This window comes from Astatotilapia calliptera, chromosome 3 (genome assembly GCF_964374335.1).
Source record: "Astatotilapia calliptera chromosome 3, fAstCal68.1, whole genome shotgun sequence".
In the NCBI taxonomy this organism is placed as follows: domain Eukaryota; kingdom Metazoa; phylum Chordata; class Actinopteri; order Cichliformes; family Cichlidae; genus Astatotilapia; species Astatotilapia calliptera.
In genome coordinates, this window is record NC_137424.1 from 71536766 (window position 1) to 71560279 (window position 23514).

General features: G+C 42.1%; 1 protein-coding gene across 5 annotated transcripts in view; it reads left to right on the plus strand.

Moving 5' to 3' along the window:
* The first annotated feature begins 1019 nt into the window (after window positions 1-1019).
* The window catches only part of LOC113010288 (kinesin-like protein KIF1C), a 33198-nt gene continuing 10703 nt past the window's right edge, over window positions 1020-23514 (plus strand). For 4 of the 5 annotated variants that reach the window (XM_026149303.2, XM_026149312.2, XM_026149321.2 and 1 more), the window contains exons 1-13: window positions 1020-1637; window positions 18892-19017; window positions 19979-20055; window positions 20205-20283; window positions 20631-20731; window positions 20843-20908; window positions 20984-21162; window positions 21511-21622; window positions 21710-21787; window positions 21895-21960; window positions 22056-22134; window positions 22406-22484; window positions 22603-22751. In XM_026149303.2, the coding sequence (XP_026005088.2) occupies window positions 18912-19017; window positions 19979-20055; window positions 20205-20283; window positions 20631-20731; window positions 20843-20908; window positions 20984-21162; window positions 21511-21622; window positions 21710-21787; window positions 21895-21960; window positions 22056-22134; window positions 22406-22484; window positions 22603-22751 (1171 nt within the window). In that variant the 5' untranslated portion in view covers window positions 1020-1637; window positions 18892-18911. Of the gene's footprint in view, window positions 1638-18759; window positions 19018-19978; window positions 20056-20204; window positions 20284-20630; window positions 20732-20842; window positions 20909-20983; window positions 21163-21510; window positions 21623-21709; window positions 21788-21894; window positions 21961-22055; window positions 22135-22405; window positions 22485-22602; window positions 22752-23514 lie in introns of those variants that run through there. The other variant, XM_080299087.1, reaches the window with a different exon arrangement.

Genomic DNA, 23514 nt, shown 5'->3' on the forward strand with positions numbered 1-23514 from the left:
TCAGTAGCTCCTGTGTGCAGTAAACCCATGAATGTGCACACAGCTCCCACTACTATACTCTGAACCTGAAAACTGACAGATTCTTAATGAAGTTCTGCAACATCTGCTGAATCTAATGTAATTTATGAATTTTTATTATAGTGGACATCAAAAGCGATGGTTTCTGTAAAAAATGAAGACCACATCGATCTTATCTTTGCCGGAGGCATGATGCTGCACGTTTCCCACAAAACACTAATATTTGACATGACTCTGTTCAAGTGTGGCTGGAATTTACTATCTTGATTAAAATGATAAGAGAGCAGTTTTCCTACAGTCTCTGGAGCGTTGCTCAGAAGTCCATCTTAGATTGAATCACTCAGTTTGGATTGCATCAGTTACAACAGCTGATCAACCCTCAGGGTGACTGTGGTCTGGGAAACAGACGGACTGCTCCTTTAACTCCTCCACCATCAGGGACGACATGGCGCCAGAGATCGTCTCGGAGTGAGATGATTCACTCCACCAGGCCTTCAGTTAGCGATCCTGTAGACTCAGAGTTCATTAGCGGCTCATGCCTGTACGTTCCCCACTGATCCCAGAGCAAGTCACCACTGTCACGGCAGCACTGGACGATTTTCAGCTTTTAATTAAATTATGTATGTATTCTGAATTATGTGCGTTATTTATTAAACATAAAGGTTTTTAGTTGAGCACAAAGAGAAGCATGTTTAAAATGTAATGCACTTATTTATAGAGAAGCTCAGATCAGCTTCATTTCAACGTGGAAACACTGGCATGACGTGTTCAACCATAATGTAGCTCCTTGTTCCGGTTGTCATGTTGCTTATGAGCATCTTTAATGATGAACGCTTTTACTAGTTTTTTCATCAGTGGTGGTAAAAGTAACACTTTGTTACGTTTTTGTTACAAAGTCCCGCGCGGACAACTACAATGTAACTAAAAGTATCATAAGTCACGTGTGCGAGCAGAGTGAGACCTCTGTCCGTCTGTCTGTCTGTGAGCGTCCCAGCTCCGTCACGGGGACGCGCCCGCACACACACGCACTCACCCGCCGCGCGGCCAGGCCACCGGCCAGCCTCTCCGCCTCTCTCCCCTTCTCTTCTCTCTCCTTTTCCTCCATTTTTCCGTTCAAACTCTCCGCTCACTCCCGGCTCGCCGCTCGAGGCCCGCTCCACGCGGACAGGAGCGCGAGGAGGCGGACTGACCACCGGATTAGCAACTTTTTCCAGCGACGGGCTGTCCCGGAGCTGCCGTGATTCACCGCCCCAGCAGCCAGCGGCGGGCCTCAACTTTCCCCAGCCTGGGCTCACCGGACGGTGACGTCAGCCCGGAGAAAAGTTGAGCTCGAGGCGCCGGTGCTGCCGTTATTCCCGGGAGCAGCTCCGGTTAGTGTACGCTGGAACTTTTCTGTGAGGCAGCAGCGCCCCCACCCAAATCCCTCCACCCCCACCCTCTCTGCCCGGCTGTCCCGGTACCGACAGGCCCGCACCGGGACCGGAACCAAGAGAGGCTGCTGCCCCGCGTGCCTTTGTTTGTTTATTTGTTTGATTTGACTGAAGGTGGGCATGGAGAGAGAGTGAGCGGGGCATCGTGTGGCTTCCACGAGACTCACGGTTTCCTCCGGTCCTGTACAGGTGAGTCATCTCCGGTAACGGGATCCAATCAGAGCGGAGCACACATAGTTATTAATGCTGTTATTATGACTGAGGTACTTTTACTGCACTTTTCCACCTTTATGTGTTATTAATCCATTTAAGTGTTAATTCTTCTTTTCATGTATTCATATTTTCAGTCATTTGTCGTTTTTATTCATTTGGAAAACAGATTCGGTTAGTTTAGAAGTTCAACTTTACAGTAAATAAAAGTTTAGAAACTTAAGAACAGTAAATACAAATAAACAACCTGTGGATTTAGTTCATTTCAACTCAGTTTTATTCATAATTTAAAGTGTGAGGGGTTTCTTGCCCCGCATGTTAAATGTCTTAGTTGTTCTAAATGTATTTTTCATTATTTTGAGCACAAATGTCTCCATTTGTTTCAAGCACAATCCTGTAAAGAATGCAAATCTCTGCGGATTTATGCATCTGAAAAGGAAGACCTGCTGATTTATTTCCTCTTGTTTTATTATAAAGTGAATAATGGGGCTGGAGTTAAGACTAAATGAGATGCATCACCTTGAAAGCGGCACCGTGTCTCAGAGTTAAAGCTGCCCGCTGATAATGAAAATGATAATCGTTTGCAGCAGTGCTCTGTGAAGGTCAGGCTGTGATAATCAGTGTCATGTTTTTTGGTATTCTTGGTATTCTCAGGTAATCTGCAGTTTTATTGCTAAATGGTAGTTGGAGCTCAATCTGTGCTAGAGAACATTTTCATTATTGATTAATCTGCAGATTATTTTCTCGGTTAGCTGTCTTGTCTGAATCAGATAAAGATTATCAGAAGACAAAGTCTGTGATGTCAGCAGGGATTGATGCAAAATATTAAACATTACATCATCAAATTATAACAAAAACTAAACTAAATCTACTTTAAACACATTTTCATTCATCAGAACGGAAGCCTGTATATAAAAGATGGACACAGCTACTGCGACATCGCCCACTGGTTTCTGGATCCAGAAGTGATGTCTGTCACTAGAACATATGCACCAACTTTTTCTAAACATTGGCAAAGCGGGTTTCTTCCTGTTCCTGCATTTCACAATAAAAGCCCTCAGATGCATTCCAGCACTTTTACACTCACCTAATTGGTCGCTTTGTGCACAGTGATGTAACAACAGCTTTATACCAGCTGTTGTTGAATAAGTGCTGCATAATCTGTAATTTGTATTTGTGTTAGAACTAGGGCTGTGCGATATGACCAAAATCTCATATCCCGATATAAGAATTCTATTGTCCGATAACGATATAAATCATAAAAATGTAACATTTTCTGTAAATTCTGTGAATCTCGGGCAGCTCGACTTGCGTGAAGTGTTTCCAGCTGGGCGTCGCGTACCTGGAGTCGAGTTTTTAACAGATGCATGAAACTACACATTTTTAGACATAAGTTGTAACGGCCGCCGTTTTTTTGTGAGTATTTATTACACGGCGTGCTGCGGGGAAAAGCCTGTTCTAAGGTTTGAGTCTAAGATTTATTTTTTAGCACCTGGTGGCTCTTTTTTGCTTCTCATCCGTAAATAGTCTGCATCTTTCACGTGATGCAGTTTATTTTGAAAAGTCTCAACAGGATCTTGAGCTTTATTGTGAAAGGTTTATGTGGAAAATAAACAAGCGGACACGCGATGGTTTTACCGTCGTTGTTGCTAACCACAACGCATAAAAACAGGCGCTTGTCCGTCCATAGTGTGGTTATATAAAATATAAGAGAAAGAGAGAACTTTAAGAAATGAATATAGCCACTACAGTGACCATCAGAAATATCAAAATAATGAAAAAATATTGCCGTGAACAGTTTATTTTGCGACACCACGAAACAAACGATAGCGTAAAATGAAACGATAGATGTTTTTATATCGTCATCCGATATATATCGTTATATCGAACAGCACTAGTTAGAACATATTAAAATAATAATAATTTACACATTTAGACCAAGCTGAATAAAAAACAGATCTTTACACTGGTCATTTTGCATTATGTGAGTTTACATTAAGGTAATTTACATTAGCACAATGCTTCTGTGCATGCATGTGCATCGACACAAACATACAGATGATAGCTTATTTCATCCGTTCGCTTCTCAGAAACAAGGAAAGCTTGATAACTCCGAACTGAGATCCTGAACTGGTCGTTTGCTACAAGTCACTAAAGATACAGCTCATGTGACTCACTCTGTTCAGGTATTTACTTTGTATACACGGATTAAAATTGTCTAATGTTCATCATACAGTGTAAAGCAGTTTCTCTGGGAATACATCTTTGTTTTAACGTGTTTTATTAACACAAAATAACAATGTTAACATTTGTCAGGCCTTTGTTTACTGTATCTACATCAGCCTGAGGGGGAAAAACGTTGCCCTCATCTGCTTTTGTCAGTCCTTCATTTTCATTTGTGATTAGTCAGTTACTGAGTCAGTTTCCAAACAGCCGCTAATATAATGTTTCTGCATTGAGAAATCACAGCTGAGGCTCGTGTTTCCAGTTTCTCCGTGCCGCTCAGTCCTGCGCCGAGATGATCCAGGTGATCAGTCGGGGCTGTCTGCGTGCTTTCAAGTGCATTTCTCAGCTTTTATTTTGAAACTTGTGTTTACTAAACTGCCAACAAACCGGCTCTTTCAAAGAACTGCCTTTTATCTCAGCCTCAGGTTGTTTACTCACCGTTACATCAATGTCATAGCTGTTCATGTGACCATAAGTATGTGGACGAATGGACTTACTTCATCCCAGAAGCGGGAGCGTTAATCTGCTCATTGTTTACAGATGTAGTCGGCTTAAATCCTGCTATTACCTGCTGAACTTTGCCCTCAGCATGAGCACAGGTGTGTCCACATACTTCTGGCCCCGCAGAGTTCAGCATATTGAGACTCTCCTCTGCCGCTGCTCATGTCGGCCTTGCTAAAGTTAGCCCAGGAGGCTAAAGCATTTCTCAGCTGGCATCTGAGCTATCTCTGTGTGTGTGTGTGTGTGTGTGTGTGTGTGTATTTTTAGCTGCATGCTGTTTGAATTCTGCTCTGACGTTATTGGGTAACGCCACAAAACCTTAAACAAACCGTCTCCTCGTCATGTCAGAGTGTGGATATCTATCTTTGTTTGTGGTTTAGATGAGGGAAATGAGGACTATTTCGCTGGTCCTCACTGTCTGAGAGAGGAAGTATACACATGTCAGAGGCTGGGTGGTGCTTCTCAACCATAGACTGTAGATAAAAGATGGATGTAGTTGTATGTATTCAACCTAATAGGTCAAATGTAGATTTTTGAGGACTTCATCTGAGCTTTTTATCCTTTGCTGTCTTGGTGTTTGATGACTGAGGGGAGGACCTGATGGAGAAACTGGTGACTTGTCAGATCCTCCACCCTAAATCTTCACTCCTTTCCTTCACACCTCTGTCATCCTGTTTGGCTCAAACCAACGACTAAGACCATAAACTCATCAGAAATGTTCATGGAGCTCAGAGTTCCCTCACTTTATATATTTAAAGGTAATTTAATTAAAAATAATCTGTCTTTCCAAAAAAAAAAGTTTTTCCAAAGTCTGTGGGTAGTAGAGGTGGGAATCACCATACATCCCACGATACGATATTCCTACAATACTTAACGCACGATACGATATTATTGCAATTTTTAAAAATATTTTGCGATATTCAGATTCTGTACATAAAGGTAAACTTTATCAATATTCATTTATCTAATATCAAACACTCCGTCTTTCTCTCATTTCAGTCAGTTTTATTGTTGACAAACTGAACGGTTTGTATTACAGTCTAGTCCAACTTAACTGAATGCAACCATCTGGTACAATTATAGCTATTTATGAAAACTATGCAGCCCCTTCAGCAACTGAAGAATTTGAAAGTAAATTAAAACAAAATAGAATTTTACATTAAATAAAAAAGTTTTAAACTTAATTAAAATAAAACATGTCTTAAATTAAAATAAGTAAACCGTCATGTTTATTGATGCCAAAAAAAAGTTAAACACATTTGGACAGTAAAGGAATGTCAGGGTTCTTGCTCAGAAAAAGGATCAACGTGCTCTGAAGTCAGAGCACAAAAACCTTTTTTTGTAACAAAATATCGATTTCTGCTGTCCCTGTATACCGTATTTTCACGACCATAAGACGCACTGTACTAAAAGGCGCAGTCTCAGTTATGTGTGCCATTACTGTATTTAACACACACATAAGGCGCACTGGATCATAGGGCGCATACAAGTACCGTATGCGTATTTAAAAATAAAGCGGGAGCAAACCTGAGTTCGATACCTTACTCACATTTTTATTACCAGTAATCGTCATCATCAACAACACACAAGCATACAAGTGTGCGTATTTAAAAATAAAGCAGGAGCAAAACGAAGTTTGGTACTCACATTTTTATCATCAAACCCATGGAAGTCCTCATCCTCTGTGTCTGAGAATTGAACAGCTGCGCTAAATCTCCATCAAACATGCCAGGTTCACTTTCTTCACCGTCAGAGTCACTTTCCGTGCCGTGCGGCTCCTCGGAAATGATGCCGGCTTTTGCGAAAGCTTGAACAACAGTGCCAGCAGACATGTTAGCCCAAGCATCTACAATCCATTCGCAAATTGTGGCGTAACTCGCCCGGCGCTGCCTTCCACTCTTGGTGAAACTGTGGTCTCCACCGGTCATCCATCGCTCCCAGGCCGCTCGCAGCCTTACTTTGAACGGGCGGTTCACACCGATGTCCAGCGGTTGGAGTTCCTTTGTCAGGCCTCCCGGAATGACAGCAAGCTCACAGTTCATTTGTTTCACTAGTTTTTTCACATCGGCTGTGAGATGGGCACGCATAGAGTCACAGATTAAGAGCGATGGTGATGCGTGGAAAAAAAAACAAAACCACCTGGTCTCCTTACATACACCTCCCTCAGCCACTCTTTCATCATTTCCTCTTCCATCCAGCCCTTTTCATTTGCCTTAATGATGATTCCTGCTGGAAACTTCTCTTTAGGCAAAGTCTTTCTCTTAAAAATCACCATAGGCGGCAGTTTCTGTCCATTAGCATGGCAGCCAAGCACAACAGTAAAAGAAGACTTTTCATACCCCGTTGTGCGTATCGCTAGCGTGCTGGTCCCCTTCTTCTCCACAGTGTGACTCACCGGGATGTCAAAAGTGAGTGGGACCTCGTCCATGTTTGTGATGTGGCTGGGCTGGATGTTTTTGTCGCCGATGTGTTTGCTGCAGTAGGAGCGGAAGATGGCCAGGTTTTCCTTATAATGCGCTGGAAGTTGCTGCACTACCGTAGTCCTGGTCCGGATGGAAAAATGGCACCGTTTCATGAAAAGTGAAAGTGAAACTGCTTTTAGCCAAATGGTGACCGTCAAAACGCTTCTCCCGCTCGTTCTTTGCTCGATGATCCACCGCTCGAGTCTTTCCTCCAACTCGGGCCACCTCGCCTTATGTCCGCGGAAACTCAGCTGCGTTTTCTTGACCTGCCGGAGCTTGTTTTCTAGCTTCCTCCATTTGCGAACCATCGATTCGTTAATCTTAAATTCTCTCGCCGCTGCTCGATTTCCATGTTCCTCCGCGTAGCTGATGGCCTTCAGTTTAAACTGTGCTTCATAAGCGTGTCTCTTTGCCATTTTCAGGGTTGCGCCCACACTTCACCCTTTAGCGTTCTCATGGTGTTCTCTACTACGTCCTCCTTACAACACACAGGGCGCACTGCGCTATAGTGCGCGCCGTACTTTTTGAAGAAAATCTAAGACTTTTAAGTGCGCCTTATGGTCGTGAAAATACGGTAGATACATTATTAGCAAGCGAAATATCACGATACTACGCAGTATCGATTTTTTCCCCCACCCCTAGTGGGTAGTTGTGTAAAATAATCGTGACCGAAAATGTTGTTTATGATTTTGGCCTCCACAGACTGTATATAAAAGATGGATGCATTGTTTTGATCAGGCGACTATTTTCAAAATAAATAGGTTATTTTCAAAATAAAAGCTCCAGGACATTGCAATTGAACAGAAGTGGTTCTTTACAACTCTTTAAACTCCTATCATCAAACACTACTGGGATGCTATAATGCTGTGAAATTTCAAAATAAAAGCCCTCTGGTAGTTTAACGAGTTAATGGGTATGTTTTAAGAGACAAATCTTAAAAACTCAAAAGCATGTTGTTTAGGTCTTTTCATCATTTCATGTTTTTTGATTAACTTCTCAACCACCGTCTCCATTCAGGTTTTGTAACCAAACTATTCACCTCCAGCTTTTCAGCTGAAAGCTGCAGACCGAGTCTGCCATAACAACAGTCTCACTGCAATTTCTCCACAATTTATAAAGTAAAGTTTGGGTTTTTTTCCCCAGACCAAGAACAGCACATTTCAGTATTTCCTAACAAAGAAAGAAGAAAGCAAAATTAAACTAGCTTTTGAAAAAAGTTTTTGTGACCCCAAGCGTTCCCTCGCTGAGTTGTCTTACTGTTAACCGTTCCCTGGAAACAGCAGGATGCTTACAGGGAACATTTGATAATTCTTCTTTGTCGGTTTGCGGTCAGAAAGTTGAAATGGTTCCTGAAAGCTTCAGATCACAGTCAGAGTCAAGCTCATTAGTCACCACATATACGATACACATAGAAACTGGGAGGAGTGACTGGGAAACCGGAGACTGCAGGTGGATGCTGGGGCGGAGGAGGGGTTAAAAAAAGCAGTAAGATCTGCCTAACCTGCAGATCCTGCAGGTTACACCAACACTGGGAGGGTGTTTGGTGGAGAGGCAGGAGCTGTCTGTGCAAACAGCTGTTTGTAATGTAGTGAAAGAAATGAGCTGCAGCACTGACGATGAGCACATGCAGAGTTTATTTAATGCAGTCTTCTAGGAAACGTGCTGGATTGCCAAATAGAGTCGTTCCATGCATGTATGAGTGTTGTGTTGCAAGAGTTGAAACATCACTGGTGTTTTCAGAACTCTGGTCCTCAATATGAGGCCTGCAGACCAATGGTGGCCCCGCCAAACATCCACAGTATGTAAAGCAGCACAACATGAGACTGAAGGAGAGTCTCTCTTCAGGTAAAGTTCTTCTGTTTGAGCCGTCACCAGTCTAAACCTTCCTAGCATAAACAAATTCATGTGGCGTTAAGAAATACCGCCTCACTCATGGTGACACCATCAATCAGTACAAAGCTGACAGCCACCAGCCTGAGCCAGCATTATTGTCTGAGCAGACATTAATCATACGCACATGGCATCCTAAAACTGGCACTCATTCAACATTTTTGCAGCAGAGCGTCACTGCTGCTGGTTTCTGATGGAAACAAATATGGCTGCAGCGGATTGTGGAGGTGATTGGAGATCAAGCATGAGCCTGACTGCAAAGCGGTAAAGTTCAGCCTCCTCCTGCCCACCTGTGTTTACAGGTTTCCTGCTTCTTCTCTTAAATCTCTAAACTTGTTAACCAGCAGCTGTTCCCAGTAGGGCTGGGCCATATTATACCGTTCACGGTAATACCGGTATAATGTTAGGCAACGATAGGAAAATGAAATATCGCGATAGAATGGGAGTAAAACGCGCATGCGCAGTGCCTTTGTTTTCATACGCACATGGCCGATTGTTGAGTGAAACAGATGAACCAGAATTGGTTTGTAAAAATGGTGCAACTTCAGTGATGTGGAACTGGTTTGGTGTTTGTCCGTCAGATACACAACAAAGCACATTTTTTTGCAGAACATGCAAGCGGCCGTTATTGTCGTATTTGTCGGACTAAGATGCTCTTAAATCTGGGAGTAATCTGGGTCCTAAACTCCGTATACTTCAGGTCAAACAACACTGCAGCATCACTTAGAGTTAAAAACTGTCTAAATTCTTTCATCTTTAATAAAACGATCAGCATTGCTGCTTTACCAGGTGTAACTATAAAGTTTAACTTCCAGGCATCCATGAAAACAAAAGTAATTACATTTAACGGAGTTAGAAGTTAGCAGGAAGCTAGCGGAAGTTAGCTCGCTAGTTTCGCTAGTTACCTAAGCATGATATAGCATGTTCTGACTGAGAGATTTCTGAAAAAAAATCAAACGTACAGCTCTGCTATCACTTCCAACATAAATGAAGACAGGAAACTAAACAGCAGTGACGTTTGTAGGGTTACTGAAGTTGGGCTAGCTGGTATATAATGATGTGCTACGTGATCGCTAGCGACACAGCTATGTTAGCATAACATAAACAGTGAAGCTGGAGGACGAACACTAACACTTTTCCACTTATAAAAGTTAACGTGAAGGTTCTTCATGGTTAGAAACAAATGCAATCGCATGGCAGGATGCTGTAAACGGACCAAACTTCAGTCAGGAGAACAACTGAGATAATCCATCCACAATACGAGGTTAGTCATTAATATACTGCAACAACATGGGAATAGAGCAGCTGCCAGAGAATTCAACATTAATGAATCAATGGTACAGAAGTGGAGGAAGCAAGAAGAATGAGTTTAATAAAGTTTGATTTATCTGACTGCTTTGTTTCGCTTAATGTGCCTTATAATCCCGTGCACCTTATGGTCCGAAAAATGCGTACTGCACACTGCAGTTTAATGTTGCAAAGCACCTCTTTTTAACTTCAGTGGATATTATACATGGTTATGCTCAGGATATGTCAGTCCATTTCTACTGGAAATGCCTTTTGGTTAAACTTTCAGCAAGGAATTTGCATTTGCACTGTTACATTTTTATAAAGCTTTAATGTACATAAAAACCAGCTTCTTGTTTAAGTGAAAATAAATGGAAGGTTGTCTTTTTGCGCTAGTAATGTTGTGGAGTTGTATTTTGTCTCGCATCAATTATATCGTCGGTTATATCGTTATCGCAAATTTTCAAATATATATCGTGATAAATATTTTTGGCCATATCGCCCTGCTCTAGTTCCCAGGTAATCCGATTACTGATAAGGACCACAGAGAAGAGAAAAGCTCTTTTATGAAGACTGAACACTGAAACACCATTTAGATGTTTCCTTATTCATATGGAGAAGAGAAAGTTTGAGGAAAAGAAAGAAAACTAATGATTGCCGAAGCTTAATTTGTGTTGATGACTTTTAGTCTGATCGGATAGAAAAAAATGATGCTTCAGTTATGATGTTTGGACTTGTTTTTCCTCTGAACAGACATCAAACTGCAACCTGACAAACAGGACAGGATGTTTGCTGCAATTAGTTAATGACTTTATTTGGTTTGTCCCATTTCCTGTTTTGTCTTCTTCTGTCTGAGGCTGTTGAAAGCTGGAGTCTTAAACTACAAATGTTGTTGTGTACATATCAGGCTGGGCTGCTCCGCTGCTCCATTTTAAACTTAAAGTGAAACTCATGTTGCTCTGTGGAAGAAACTTTGAAACCAAACTGTTCCCAGATGGCTGAACTGGTTTCAGCTTCATCTTTCTGTCAATCCGGCTCAAACTGACCTGCCACAACCTGTCGGGGAGTGAGTCTGGGGCTTTTAGAGAGAGGGCTGGTTTTATAACATAAGACCAAAGGAGAAAAGTTTGCAAAAAAGGAATGCAAGCATTAAAAGCTTTCTTTGGATCGTCTTGTTTTTATAGTCATTAGAAGCCAGTGGTTCTATATTTAGATTCGTTGCACAGCTGTAATGTCAGAGTAAAAGGACCTGTTGTTTTGATTCAACTCCTCAAACATCAGGACTCAGTGCTGTTCTCTCTCATCTGCAGGATTTATGCCTATGTTGGACCAACAAATAAAGCCATGTAAATAGAAGCCCTTTAGCTTAGTGCAGCTTTTTGAAAGTGTTTGAGGCCTGATGGAAGATGGAAGTCATTGACTAGTACTGACTGTAAACTGATGTATTCATGACCAACTAAAATCATAGACAGTTATGAAAGATGCCAAAGCTACCATGTTGGATTGTTGGAGTCGGAGCTGATTGTATTTGGTTGAGAAGGTGGTCATCAGCCATCTTTGTTATCAGTCAGGATCACAGCTGCTACTTAGTGTTAACTAGCATCCATCCATCCATCCATCCATCCATCCATCCATCCATCCATCCATCCATCCATCCAGTTCAGGGGTCAGGGGAGCATTGTAGCCTCTCCCAGCAGTCATAAGGGAGAGGCAGGCTGTGTTGAGGCAATTTCACCTAACAATACCGGAGCTCAGAGTCTTGGACAGCTTGTGCAAAGGTCATTGTTTATTCTGTAAAGTTGGAAATCGCAACGTGGAAGTCTATGGGGACTGAATCACTTTTTGGAGACTGCCTCAAGTGGCCACTAAAGAAACTGCAACTTTGTTTTCCTGCTCTTGGGGAGTTTGATGAGTCTGACTGTGTGTAAGTGTGAGGCTTTCATTATCCACGCTGAGTCTGCACTGTTAATATCTCCCACTGCACTGAAAGCAGCACGGGGTTCCAGGTCATGTGACCAGGATGCAAAGCCAGCTCTGATCAAACAGTGTAAAAAGTTTTGTGCAAACTGGGCGTCGAGTGCAGCCGATGGCTATCTTTAGCTTTCTGTGTGTATATGTTACCATAGGACGTGTGTGTGTGCGGTATGAAGACCATTCATTATCACATTCCTCCACAGAGGCCGGCACATGGGAGCGGAGCTGTGGGAGTCTGAACACATGACTGTCAGATGGTGATGATGTCTTTACAGCAGATCAATAATCAACCCGTGAGATGTTTTTGTCTGCAGGATGATCCCACAGAAAACTGAACGGTGTCCTTTAATCTGTGAAGTTTTTTATGGAAACAGTGTTTATGAATAAACTTCAGTAGAGTGAAGAAATCCACACGTTTCCAATTTACTCAGGGTTTAATGTCTGAAGTTAATCGAGCATAGATGAAAACAGCCACTCGTTGCATGTGCAGAAGTCACCTGAGAATCTGTCAGTTTTTAAGTTTTCTTCAGTATCACATTAATAAAGTGAACTGTGTCCTTACATTTATGACTTCATTGCATAGAGGTGCTGTTCAGGCCTCATTCGGCTTTGTTTAAAGTGGTTTTTTGGATCATTTCTGTCCTGCTTTACATGAAGACGTGTTTAGTTACTGGCTAAAGTTTGCATTTGTCCTTCACTCAGTGATCTGAGGAGACTGTGCACGGTGGAAGGAGTTTGTTTCCTGTATGCTGAGCTGTCATGTTGTTGTTTCAGGGTGTCACAGCGATATTGCAGCTGTGACAAACACAGAGATGCGTTTGTGCAGGTCCTCGTTTAAAGGACTACAGAGTCTGAATCAGGATGTTGGAGGGGTCAAAGTGTATTGACAGCAAGGTTTACCTGAGATGTGACGTCGGGGGAGAGCTGGCCTCCTGCTGCTGTTACCACTGTGACTCCCAGCATCCATCACTCTTGGTTGGCCTGAGCTCCACTCCTGCGAGTCCATACCTATCAAGTTTTTGATAAATGTTTAAGAAAACCCCTACAGTCATTCTTTAGATGTTTTTTGAGGGAACTGATGACAGCAGGGACCTGAAATTTTGCATGTTTCCCACTAAAAACTGATTTTTTTCTTCTGGAAGATTTCTTGAACCCCTGTGAAAGTTATGTTGGAGGCTTCTGATCCAAATATTATTCTGGAGTTCAGATTGAGATCAGATTTGACTTTTTAAACTAAAAAGTTGTATGTCTTGAACTTGTTCACCAAAGGCTCACTTTTACTCACCTTCAAGTCCCACTCACACTGACCTCATAGTAACCACCTGTTGCTAGGGGAAAATGTGCATGCCCCAGCTGTGTGTGTGTGTTGCTGACTGTCTCCAGGCTTGTGTGAATTTGGCCTTACTCGACCTACAGCACACAGCGAGTTTACTGACTGTGTTTACAGACGACTGCTCCTTTTATTGATTTCTCTTGCTGAGCGTCCTTTCCCTTACGTTCTTGCTGTTGTTCAGAAAGCCGAGTCTCTCTAAGGTTACCTGGGAGCGCGCAGGTAGCGTGAGCAGGTAAACACAAGCGAGCGCGGGACTTTTCCATTTTCCCGTCAGTCACTTGAACTCTTGTTATTGGTGAAGTTTCCCAGGTCGTGTTTATATCTGCAGATGCAGTTTCGTGTTTCAGGCTGAGATGGTTATCGTCACATGACGCCATCAGAGAGGCATCCGATCGCCTCACGTTCGTCCTCCTTTCTTTACCACCTTTGTGTGAAAACTTGTATTTGAGTCTGAGCTGCTGCTTCAGTGCAGAGAGAGACAGATGTTGAGCCTGAGACGGATTCTCTGCAAGACTGCGGCTGCCTCTGTTTCCAGACTCCTGCTCATGTGGTGTGACTCTGTGTGTGTTGTGTAATTTCTGTCTGAGTTCGCTCTGTCTCTGTCTGAGAGGTAGCTGATTGGCTGGCAGACGATCCAGCTGGTTTAGCTGTGAGATTAAAGGCGAGAGCTGCAACAACGAGCACGGCTGGATGTTTTTTCCCGTGAAGCTGGAAACCTCTTTGTTTCCCTGCATGTTTAAACAGCTGGTTAGTCTGTCCAACAGCAGCTCGACCAACCGGGCCCGCAACACTCTGAATCACTCCCTGTGTGTGTGTGTGTGTGTGTGTGTGTGTGTGTGTGTGTGTGTGTGTGTGTGTGTGTGTGTGTGTGTGTGCTGGGATGCCTGTGGCGTGAAGTCAGCGTTTCTGCCGGGCTCTATGGTATGAAGGCTGCTTGCTCACCTAGAGACACACACACACACAATCCAGTATCTGTGTCCACCATCTTGTCTGTTAGCAGAGTAAACACACACACACACTGTAGTTGCTGGTCTGTGTGCATGCTGCATTCACTGTCCCCTTACAGCAAAGGACATTTACAATCATTAGGAGTTCAGTTTAAGTCATTAAAGTTTAAAATAACTCACATCTGTTCACATCTGTCTGTGATCAGCTGTTGGTAAAGGAGAAACCACGAGAGATCAACAATAATCTTTAAATGAGTTAATTAATTGTAATAATTAATTAATGGTGTTGACAGGCACAAAATATGTACATTAAAAATGTCAAACAAATATTATCACTGGAAATTTTAAATAATGAAGAATGAAATAAAGTATTAGGAAAGTAATATCAGATATTACTGTTTAAAAATTGTAATTGAAACTGGAACTCGTTTATTTAAAAGGGCAAAAAAATGTATGTGAAAAACCAAAAATTATTACAAATATTGAAAAATATCTTGAAAATGAATAATTTAATGTCACAAGAAATGTCAGAGCAATCTATGAAATGTTAAGAAAATGTAAATAACGTGTCTTACACAGGAAATAAAGGATGTTTTAACAAAGTAACAAAGTAAAAGGAAATTTTCTATAAATAAAAGATAATATAAAAAATGTAGTTTTTTAATTGTGAAAATTGGAAATCCCTTAGAATTTCTTATATTATTTTTTAAATTAAAATGAAAATTTTTATTGTAATATTGATAATAATAATAATAATATTACAATTTCAATACATTTAAAAATAGAAAATAAAAAAGCTTTATATAAAAGGTCATAAAACATTAAAAATGTTTGCAAAAACAGAAAAATTGTAAAGTATAACATAAAATCTTTTAAATGTAGGGTTGCATGTAGGGTTAAAAAGTATTTAAAGAATTAATACAAAGTCAGAAGCAGAGGTGCTGCAGATGCTGCAGATGTTGATGCAGCTGTGTGGAAATGTGCAGCGAGACTGACGGTGCTGATCAGAGCGATGATGTCACAGTGTGTGTGAAGAGCTGACCACGATTTGAGGACCTGCGTTTGTAAATGGCGTCTGGATTTGTGATGCTTGAGGAAACTCGTGATGTTTCATATTAATAATGATCACATTACTCAAACAGAAAAACCTGTAAAACCTGATCACAGAGTTAAATAAAACTGGCTTCAGACTGAGCCTGAATAAAAACAGTCCAGCCTGAAAGGAGCTTGTTTGAGGTTTATTAGTTGTTTTCCTGCCGCATGTGTTTAAATAAATGACACAACTGTAGCTTTCATAATGTTGAGCTGCTCTGTGTTTAGTGTTAAACATTCCTACGTGTTTGCAGGTTCCACCATTTGAAATAACAGTTTCTTAAATATGTTTTTAGATATTTTTTTTAATCATTTTCATCGCTTCATATTTCCTCTCTTATTCAGGACTGATTACATCATTTCTGAGCATTTAACCAGTGCAGGCAGCAGATAAATATCAGCCACAGACGTCAGTGGATGTTATCGCTGGCATTTCTAATAACTGACGAGCATTAAAGTTTGTGAAATATGAAAGGGGACAAATGTGTGGGGGTTTCCATGGTTTAAAATTCGTGTCAGCAGAAAGAATAACAAACGCGGTCGTAGTGACGACTGATTTGTTGTTTGCTATATTTCACACAAGGAGAGAGAAGAAAAAGTGAAACGATGTTTTTGTTGCTCTTTAATGCCGTCCTGTTGTCCCTGTGAAGAACTTGCTGCCAGCTTTGCTTCAGTATCTCCGGGTTTGATCTGAGAAGCGTCACCTCTGTGCTATGAGATTAAAGGCTGAGATGGAAATGAAATCAAAACCGCAGCAGATCAAATTTACAGCAGGAATGTCAAACAAACTTGAAGTAAAACCGTCCGTTGGTCCTCGGAGTCGCGCTCTGGTTTCATCAGCCTCACTTCACTGAGACGACACACAAAGATGATTCGCTGCTGCTTTGGTTTAAACGTGTGATGCTTCAGTGCAGTCAGCAAAGGCAGAAGTTGGGCGCCGCTTCATTTGTTTCTCTTTGCATGAGCATCCCCATACTGACATCTCACTCAACCACAGAGGAAACAAACCAACCTGATCTGAGACAGGACGTCACAGAGACCCAACAATCGATCCCCCAATTCCTGCGCTACACACTCCAACAAAGTCTTATCGTCATTAATGTCGCTCTTATAGTTTTTTATTTAATGTTGAGGAGTTTACGCGTAAGCAGGGGGAAAGGTGTGTATATCAGGGACTAGTTTTAGTGGCGGATTAATCCGTGTTTGTTTCTAAACCTGCAAACGAAGCTGTAGTGTTATGTTTCACTATTTTCCTGAATCAAAAAGGGAACAAGATACAGACAGAGTTAGGTTTACTCGATAGTGAGGCCAGGATTGTACTCAGTTAAATGTACTTCCGAGGGTGGTTTCGTTTTTTTATTTGAATAAATTGTTCAGTAAAATCAGGAATACATTCACACACAAGCGTCTCCAAAGATGGAATAAATGCACTGATGTTTATATAGCGTGCCTTTCAACTTCATTTAAGCACTCGAGGCTCGTACTTACTACAAGATTCAGTCACTTATTCATACAGACATACAAACATTTTTCTGTTTTATTCTAACATTCACACACTCGGGTGGATGACTCTGAGACAGCTCTGGGTTCAGAAAATTGACCATGGAGGATTTGACATGTAGGTTGGAGGAGCTGCTCCACCACCTGAGCCACACCTGTTTGGCTGATGTCCATTGATGTTCACTAGTTCACTCATTTGCTATTGTGAACGGTGCTGTTGGAGCTACCACACAGTTAGTCCTTATATATTTTGTAGGTGGGTGGTGAAGGGGCCTAAAATGCTCTGGTTGAAGCTGGAGTCTGATTGGAGGACAGGGTGGAGGTAGAGCAGATCGTCCACTAGTTGAAATGTTGGTGGTTCGATCCCTGGCTACTCCAGCGTGTGTGCCAAAGTGTCCTTGGGCAAAATACCGAAGCATTAGTTGCTCTGTGTGTTTATCGAAGTGTTAATGTGAGGTTAAAAGTGCTTAGAGAAAAGCACCTGTGTGAAAGAGACTGGTACTCTGGATTAGAAAGCACTGTGAAACACATACTCAGAGAAACTGAACATTTTTCAGCAGACACTCTCCTTAAGCCTCAGAACGAACTAAAATGCGCTTGCTGTGGATTCATGTGAACTCTGAGCTGAACCAAAGGTTGTTTTTTCAGAGGAGATGTCCACGCTGTAGCATCACGGTGCAGTCGTGTCGCGTTTCCATGGTTAATCAGTGAGACGACTCCTCTACCAGAGGATCACACACTTTTCATCCACGTCAGATAGTTTTCTCTATAAAACAGTGAAGCGATGGAAACATTAAGTGCTCAGGACTTCCCCGAGTCGCCGCTCAGTGAGCTTATGTTGGAATGTCAGTCATGTGATTATTACAGACCGCCGAGGACGAAATTATAGAGCAGCCGCACACACGTGCTAACACATCAACACCAGCAGACCAATCGCAAACAGGCTGATGATCATCCCACTCTGATAGATGATTGACTGTCAGATCAATAACCTGCTCACTGTTTAACAGACCTCACGCACACACACACGCACACACACACGCACACACACACACACACACACACACACACACACACACACACACACTGACTGTAACAGTATCTGATGAGGTTCCTTCCCACGAGAACCCGACTGGAGTGTAAAAATGCCCGAGGCGAGGGAGATCGGCATACACTGGCACACAAAGAGACATAAAGGTTTGGGAAAAAGAGGAACAATAAAAAGGAAAAAAGTAGGAAAGCGGGTGAAAAAGAGCCTCGTGGAGACGAGGAAGAACAGGAATGTCAAGAGAGGGGAAAGAATGAAGGGAGGAGCTTAGGAGACGCTAATGAAAGGGGGAGAGAGGAGCAAACATTGTTTGAATGCTTCGGATGAGTTAGAGGTAAGAAAGACGAATAAAAGCACGAGAGAAGCTGGGAAACAAAAGCATAACGAGAAAGGGAAGAGGAGAAAAGCAGAAAGATGAATAGAGGAAGTAAGAGTGCATTAACAAGAAAAGGAGGAAGAAAAGGAAAGATGGAGATGAATGGGAGAAGATAAGAAAGGCAGAAACCGTAAAACAGAAAAGAGAAGAAAGAAAAGAAAAGGCAGTTTAGAGAGTCGAGGAAAACTTAAGGACGAGGGGAAAAATAAGCGGTGAGGACTATATGAAAACTGTATGGAAGAGGACAGAGAAGAGAAGGAAAGGAAAAAAGGATGACGGGGGAATGGAAAACTGAGGACTGGAAAAAGAAGAGGAGGGAAAGAAAAGAGCGGGAATGAGGAAAAACCCGGCTCGTAAAATGAAGGGAGGAGTGCTGGGAAAGAGGAGGAAAAGTGGTCTGAGCAGCCTGGAGGTCCATGGAAAAAATAGATATTAAAACCACAATAAAAACAGTAGAAACACGACTAAAGGATCAGCAGAAAGACACTAAAATTGACAAAAGTAGTGAAGAAACCCTCTGTGCTGTGTGATTTGGATTTTGTTCTGTATGTTTATGACGATTTTTTTAAACCGTGCTTTCTCATTGGCTGTCCTCAGGTGGTGGGCGGAGCTGAAAAATGGCGGGTGCATCAGTGAAGGTGGCGGTGCGAGTCCGCCCGTTCAACTCCAGAGAGATAGGACGCAACGCAAAGTGTGTGATCCAGATGCAGGGAAACACCACCTGTAAGAATGACACACACACGTTCTGTCCTTTAGGATTTGTGGGGCCCCTCGCTGAGACACTAACCTGAAGACGTCCTCACAGGATCTGAAACATACAGACGTCCTCAAAAAGATAAAGAAAGAAGAACAAATAAATTAGAAACCATAGAAATATATCACAAAGGTTTTTAGATAACGAGAGGCCTGTCACTGTCCTCATAATAAGACACAGCATGATGAGGACACACCACTGGCTAAGAGAACAGAGTTTTTATGATCACCATCTCATTATGATGTAATGAGGATTTTTATTGTGACCTTGAATCATAAACTGTGTATAACATGGATATATACATATTAAAGCTTCAGGTGTAGCATTGTGGCAGCACCCATGTTGGTGTTTTGGAGGTCAATCTTCTGTCACGAGCGTTAATGAAGTTAAAACTGACCTTCAATTTAAATGCTGTGAACCTGCTCGTCGCAGATTAGCCATGACATCACTGTGACATCACTTTAATGTGACTAAAGAATAAAAAAGTCCCTGAACTGGAATAGAAATAGCAGCATTTAGCTTGAAGCTAACAGTCACTATTGATTTTAATAAATAATGCTGATGCTCTCCTTACCTAACCTTTCTGTGGGTTAGGGGCTTTTATGGCCTCAACGTTCCCATGGGAACGTCATGTGACGTCTGATCCTATTGCTGCATAAACTGACAGACACACACAGGCTGTTTATTAATAGACTTTGCTGCAGCAGGGCTGTTATTAGCAGCTGTGTGTCCATCTGACAAATACTTATATGCAGAGCCCGTCATATATTCTGTGAATGCTGGGAGTGGCCACATGCAGATATCCCCACTTCAGTAGTGACACTTTGTTGCCTCCACATTTGAAAGTGAGGAGAAAAGAAATAAAACTGGAGTGTGTCCACAGACTTCTCGTCATGCAGTGAAGGTTGTTTCTTTTATGATTCTTTCCAGGCATCTCCAATCCCAAACAGCCCAAAGATGGAGCCAAGAACTTCACCTTTGACTACTCTTACTGGTCACACACAACGGTGATAACACACTCTCTCTGTCTCACACACACACACACACACACACACACACACACACACACACACACACACACACACACACACACACACAGAAAACATCAATAGTATAACCCAAAATCAGTGATAACAGTGTGTTTGTGTCCCTGCAGCCCGATGACCCCGGCTTCACCTCTCAGACACAGGTGTATAAGGACATTGGAGAGGAGATGCTGCTGCACGCCTTCGAAGGTAAGCCTGAACGCCCTCTCAGAGGTCAAAGAAGAGCCCAACCTCTATTTGCTATAATGGAAATATTTTTTTTATTAAAGTCTAAATTATTTTGGCGGTTTCGGTCCTCCACAGTCCAGCTCCAACTATGTAGCTAATGAGACTAATGGTGACCAGTAACAACGCTGATACTTGTTACTCTACTGATACTGATGTGTAAAATGATACTGTTGTTGCTGATGATGATGCTGATCATGACAGCACGATTATATTCTACATAGGCTGGCTGATGGTCTTAATGTCTAATACAGGAATGAGTTATTTATAATTTTACAATAACTTGTAATGTTGTGGTTGTTGTTTTCCAGGATACAATGTGTGTATATTTGCTTATGGACAGACGGGTGCAGGGAAGAGCTACACTATGATGGGCAAACAGGAGCCTGGTCAGGAAGGGATCATACCACAGGTCATATCACATCATTGCTGCATTAAAATGCTGCTGTCGCTTTAATGTTTGCTGATTCAAAGGGATAACTGATGAAGAATTATATTAACGTGCGTCTGTCTGTGTGTTCAGCTGTGTGAGGACTTGTTTCAGAGAACAGGAGAAAACACAGATCCTGACCTGACCTACTCCGTCGAGGTAAGCCCTCATCTAACCTAGATCAGTTTTAGTTAAATCGATTTCCCTGATTAAACATCATCTTCTCCATCACAGGTGTCCTACATGGAGATCTACTGCGAGCGGGTTCGGGACCTGTTGAACCCAAAGTCCCAGGGCACCCTTCGGGTCCGGGAGCATCCCATCCTGGGGCCCTACGTGGAGGATCTGTCCAAACTGGCTGTGACTGGATTCACGGACATCCGGGACCTGATGGACGCCGGCAACAAAGCTCGGTCAGTTTTCTTCCAGATAATTTCAGAGGTCGAAGTTTTAAAGAAAGTGCAAAAGGCTGCAGATGTCTGAGGAAGTTTGAAAAACATAAACGGTTTCCTACTGGTAACCAATCCACCACATAATACAGCAGCTCTGTAGACTTGTTGTCTATCTTTTGAGCCAAGATCAGATTGATACCCAGTCAGTCCATCACTGGTGATATGTTATTTGCCCATTAGCCGATGTTCCTTATTCTAGTTAGGCCTGGTTAAAACATGCAGATTTGTTATAAATATAATTTTTTTATTATTATTATAAAGAATGAATTGCAGTAACATCAAAATAATCAAGTTCATTTCTGATTGCAGGACGGTTGCAGCTACAAACATGAATGAGACGTCATCCAGGTCCCACGCCGTCTTCACCATCGTCTTCACCCAAAAACGACGAGATCAGATGACCAGCCTGGACACTGAGAAAGTGTGTCTGCTTCTCTATTTTGTCCCCGCGGGGCATTTTCTTCCAAATGTCAGGTCTTTATTTTGATTCTTGAACTTTTCTCTTCAGGTCAGTAAGATCAGTCTGGTCGACCTGGCTGGAAGTGAACGAGCAGACTCCTCTGGGGCAAAGGGCACGCGGCTCAAGGTTGGAGATAATGTGGAGCAATCACATTATGTATCTATTCATGTGCTGCTCATTTTCATACATCCAGTGCCAGATTCATCATGTATTCACTGTATGTTTGCATGCAGGAAGGAGCAAACATCAACAAATCTCTGACCACATTAGGAAAAGTGATTTCAGCTTTGGCTGAAATGGTAATTCTACACTCTTCATATTTACAAGTCAAATAATATCAGATGTGTGCAATGTGGGAGATGATTGCTGACTGCTTCTTGTCTCTGATCTGCAGCAGAGCAGTAAAAAGAGGAAAAGTGATTTTATTCCCTACAGAGACTCTGTTCTCACCTGGCTACTGAAGGAAAACCTGGGTAAGTAGAGCATTGGTAGGTCCAGTGTTAAAGGAGAACAGTAGAAAGAGTCATTTAAGGCTAACAGCCATTAGTAATATTGTCAATACTAGGACCAACGGCATGTTTCTTTGACCAAACTATTAATAAGACTTGTTGTATCAGGACTTATAGTACATCTTAACCTGTCAGGGCTAATAGTACACTTAACCACACAGACATGTATGGAGTTGCCGAGTTAATATCAGACTTAGTTTAAGTACCTTAAAGGTTTGATGTGTGCTTCTTTCAGGAGGAAACTCTCGCACAGCAATGATTGCTGCGCTAAGTCCTGCTGACATCAACTACGAAGAAACACTGAGCACTCTGAGGTCAGTTACTGGGTGTCATCTGTCTATGAGGCTTTTTATGGATCAGTTAATGTGTTTTTAGGCAGCAGATGATTTAGTCAGATCAATATAATCTTAATTCTCTCCGGTTCGGTTCCAGGTATGCTGACCGTGCCAAACAGATTCGCTGTAACGCTGTGATCAATGAAGATCCAAACGCCAAACTGATCCGAGAGCTGAAGGCTGAAGTGGAGCGACTGAGAAATCTGCTGTTTTCTCAGGGCCTGCAGGAGCTGCTGGACAATGCTGGTATGCACACATTTTATACAGAATAATGAACCTTATCTGCTGTTCAGTCTGACGCCCGGGTCCAAATCCTACTTCTTCCAGGTCTTACAGTAAAAGTTTAACATCAAAGTAAGCATGAGAAAAAGAATGAATGAGGCGATTTTCTGACTGAAATATTTGTAAAACTGAATCTTTTCAGCTCTGCTGTTACTTTGGATGTAAAGAAACATTTATTTTGGTGAAGTTGGGCTAGTTGGCTAATGATGGTGGGAAGCTACACAGCTATGGTGATTCTAACACTTCATTCACACAGGCCTGAAAACCTGTGAAAACCTGAGAAATGTCACAAAGAAGGTCCCGACACCCAAACTTTGCTTGCGATTGCTTTGGGTGCTGACAGATTACCTTTGTCGCCAATAGCTTTTATGGAAGATGCAGATTGGTCAGCATTTATTCACAGTTTACTCTCTCTGCTGTTGTGGAACTTGAACTACATTATAACAGCCTCACTACTGAAACCAGCACATTTCAAAAGATGCAGATTTTTCAAGGCAAACGATCTCTGCTCATGGTTTGTGCCACACATTTCACTGCATCTTCCAAACAAACTGCTGGAGACCAAGGCAATCTCTTAAAGAGCAAAGCAGTTGCAGGGCTTTGGTGCAGCACTGTAAATTTCTCTGTAACAAGTTTTTGTGCCAACAGCAATCATTTGGGGAATACAAGTTTTTCAGTTGCAACAGGTGGTTGTCAACGGGTCTCCAGCCCCGTGTGACTAGAGCCT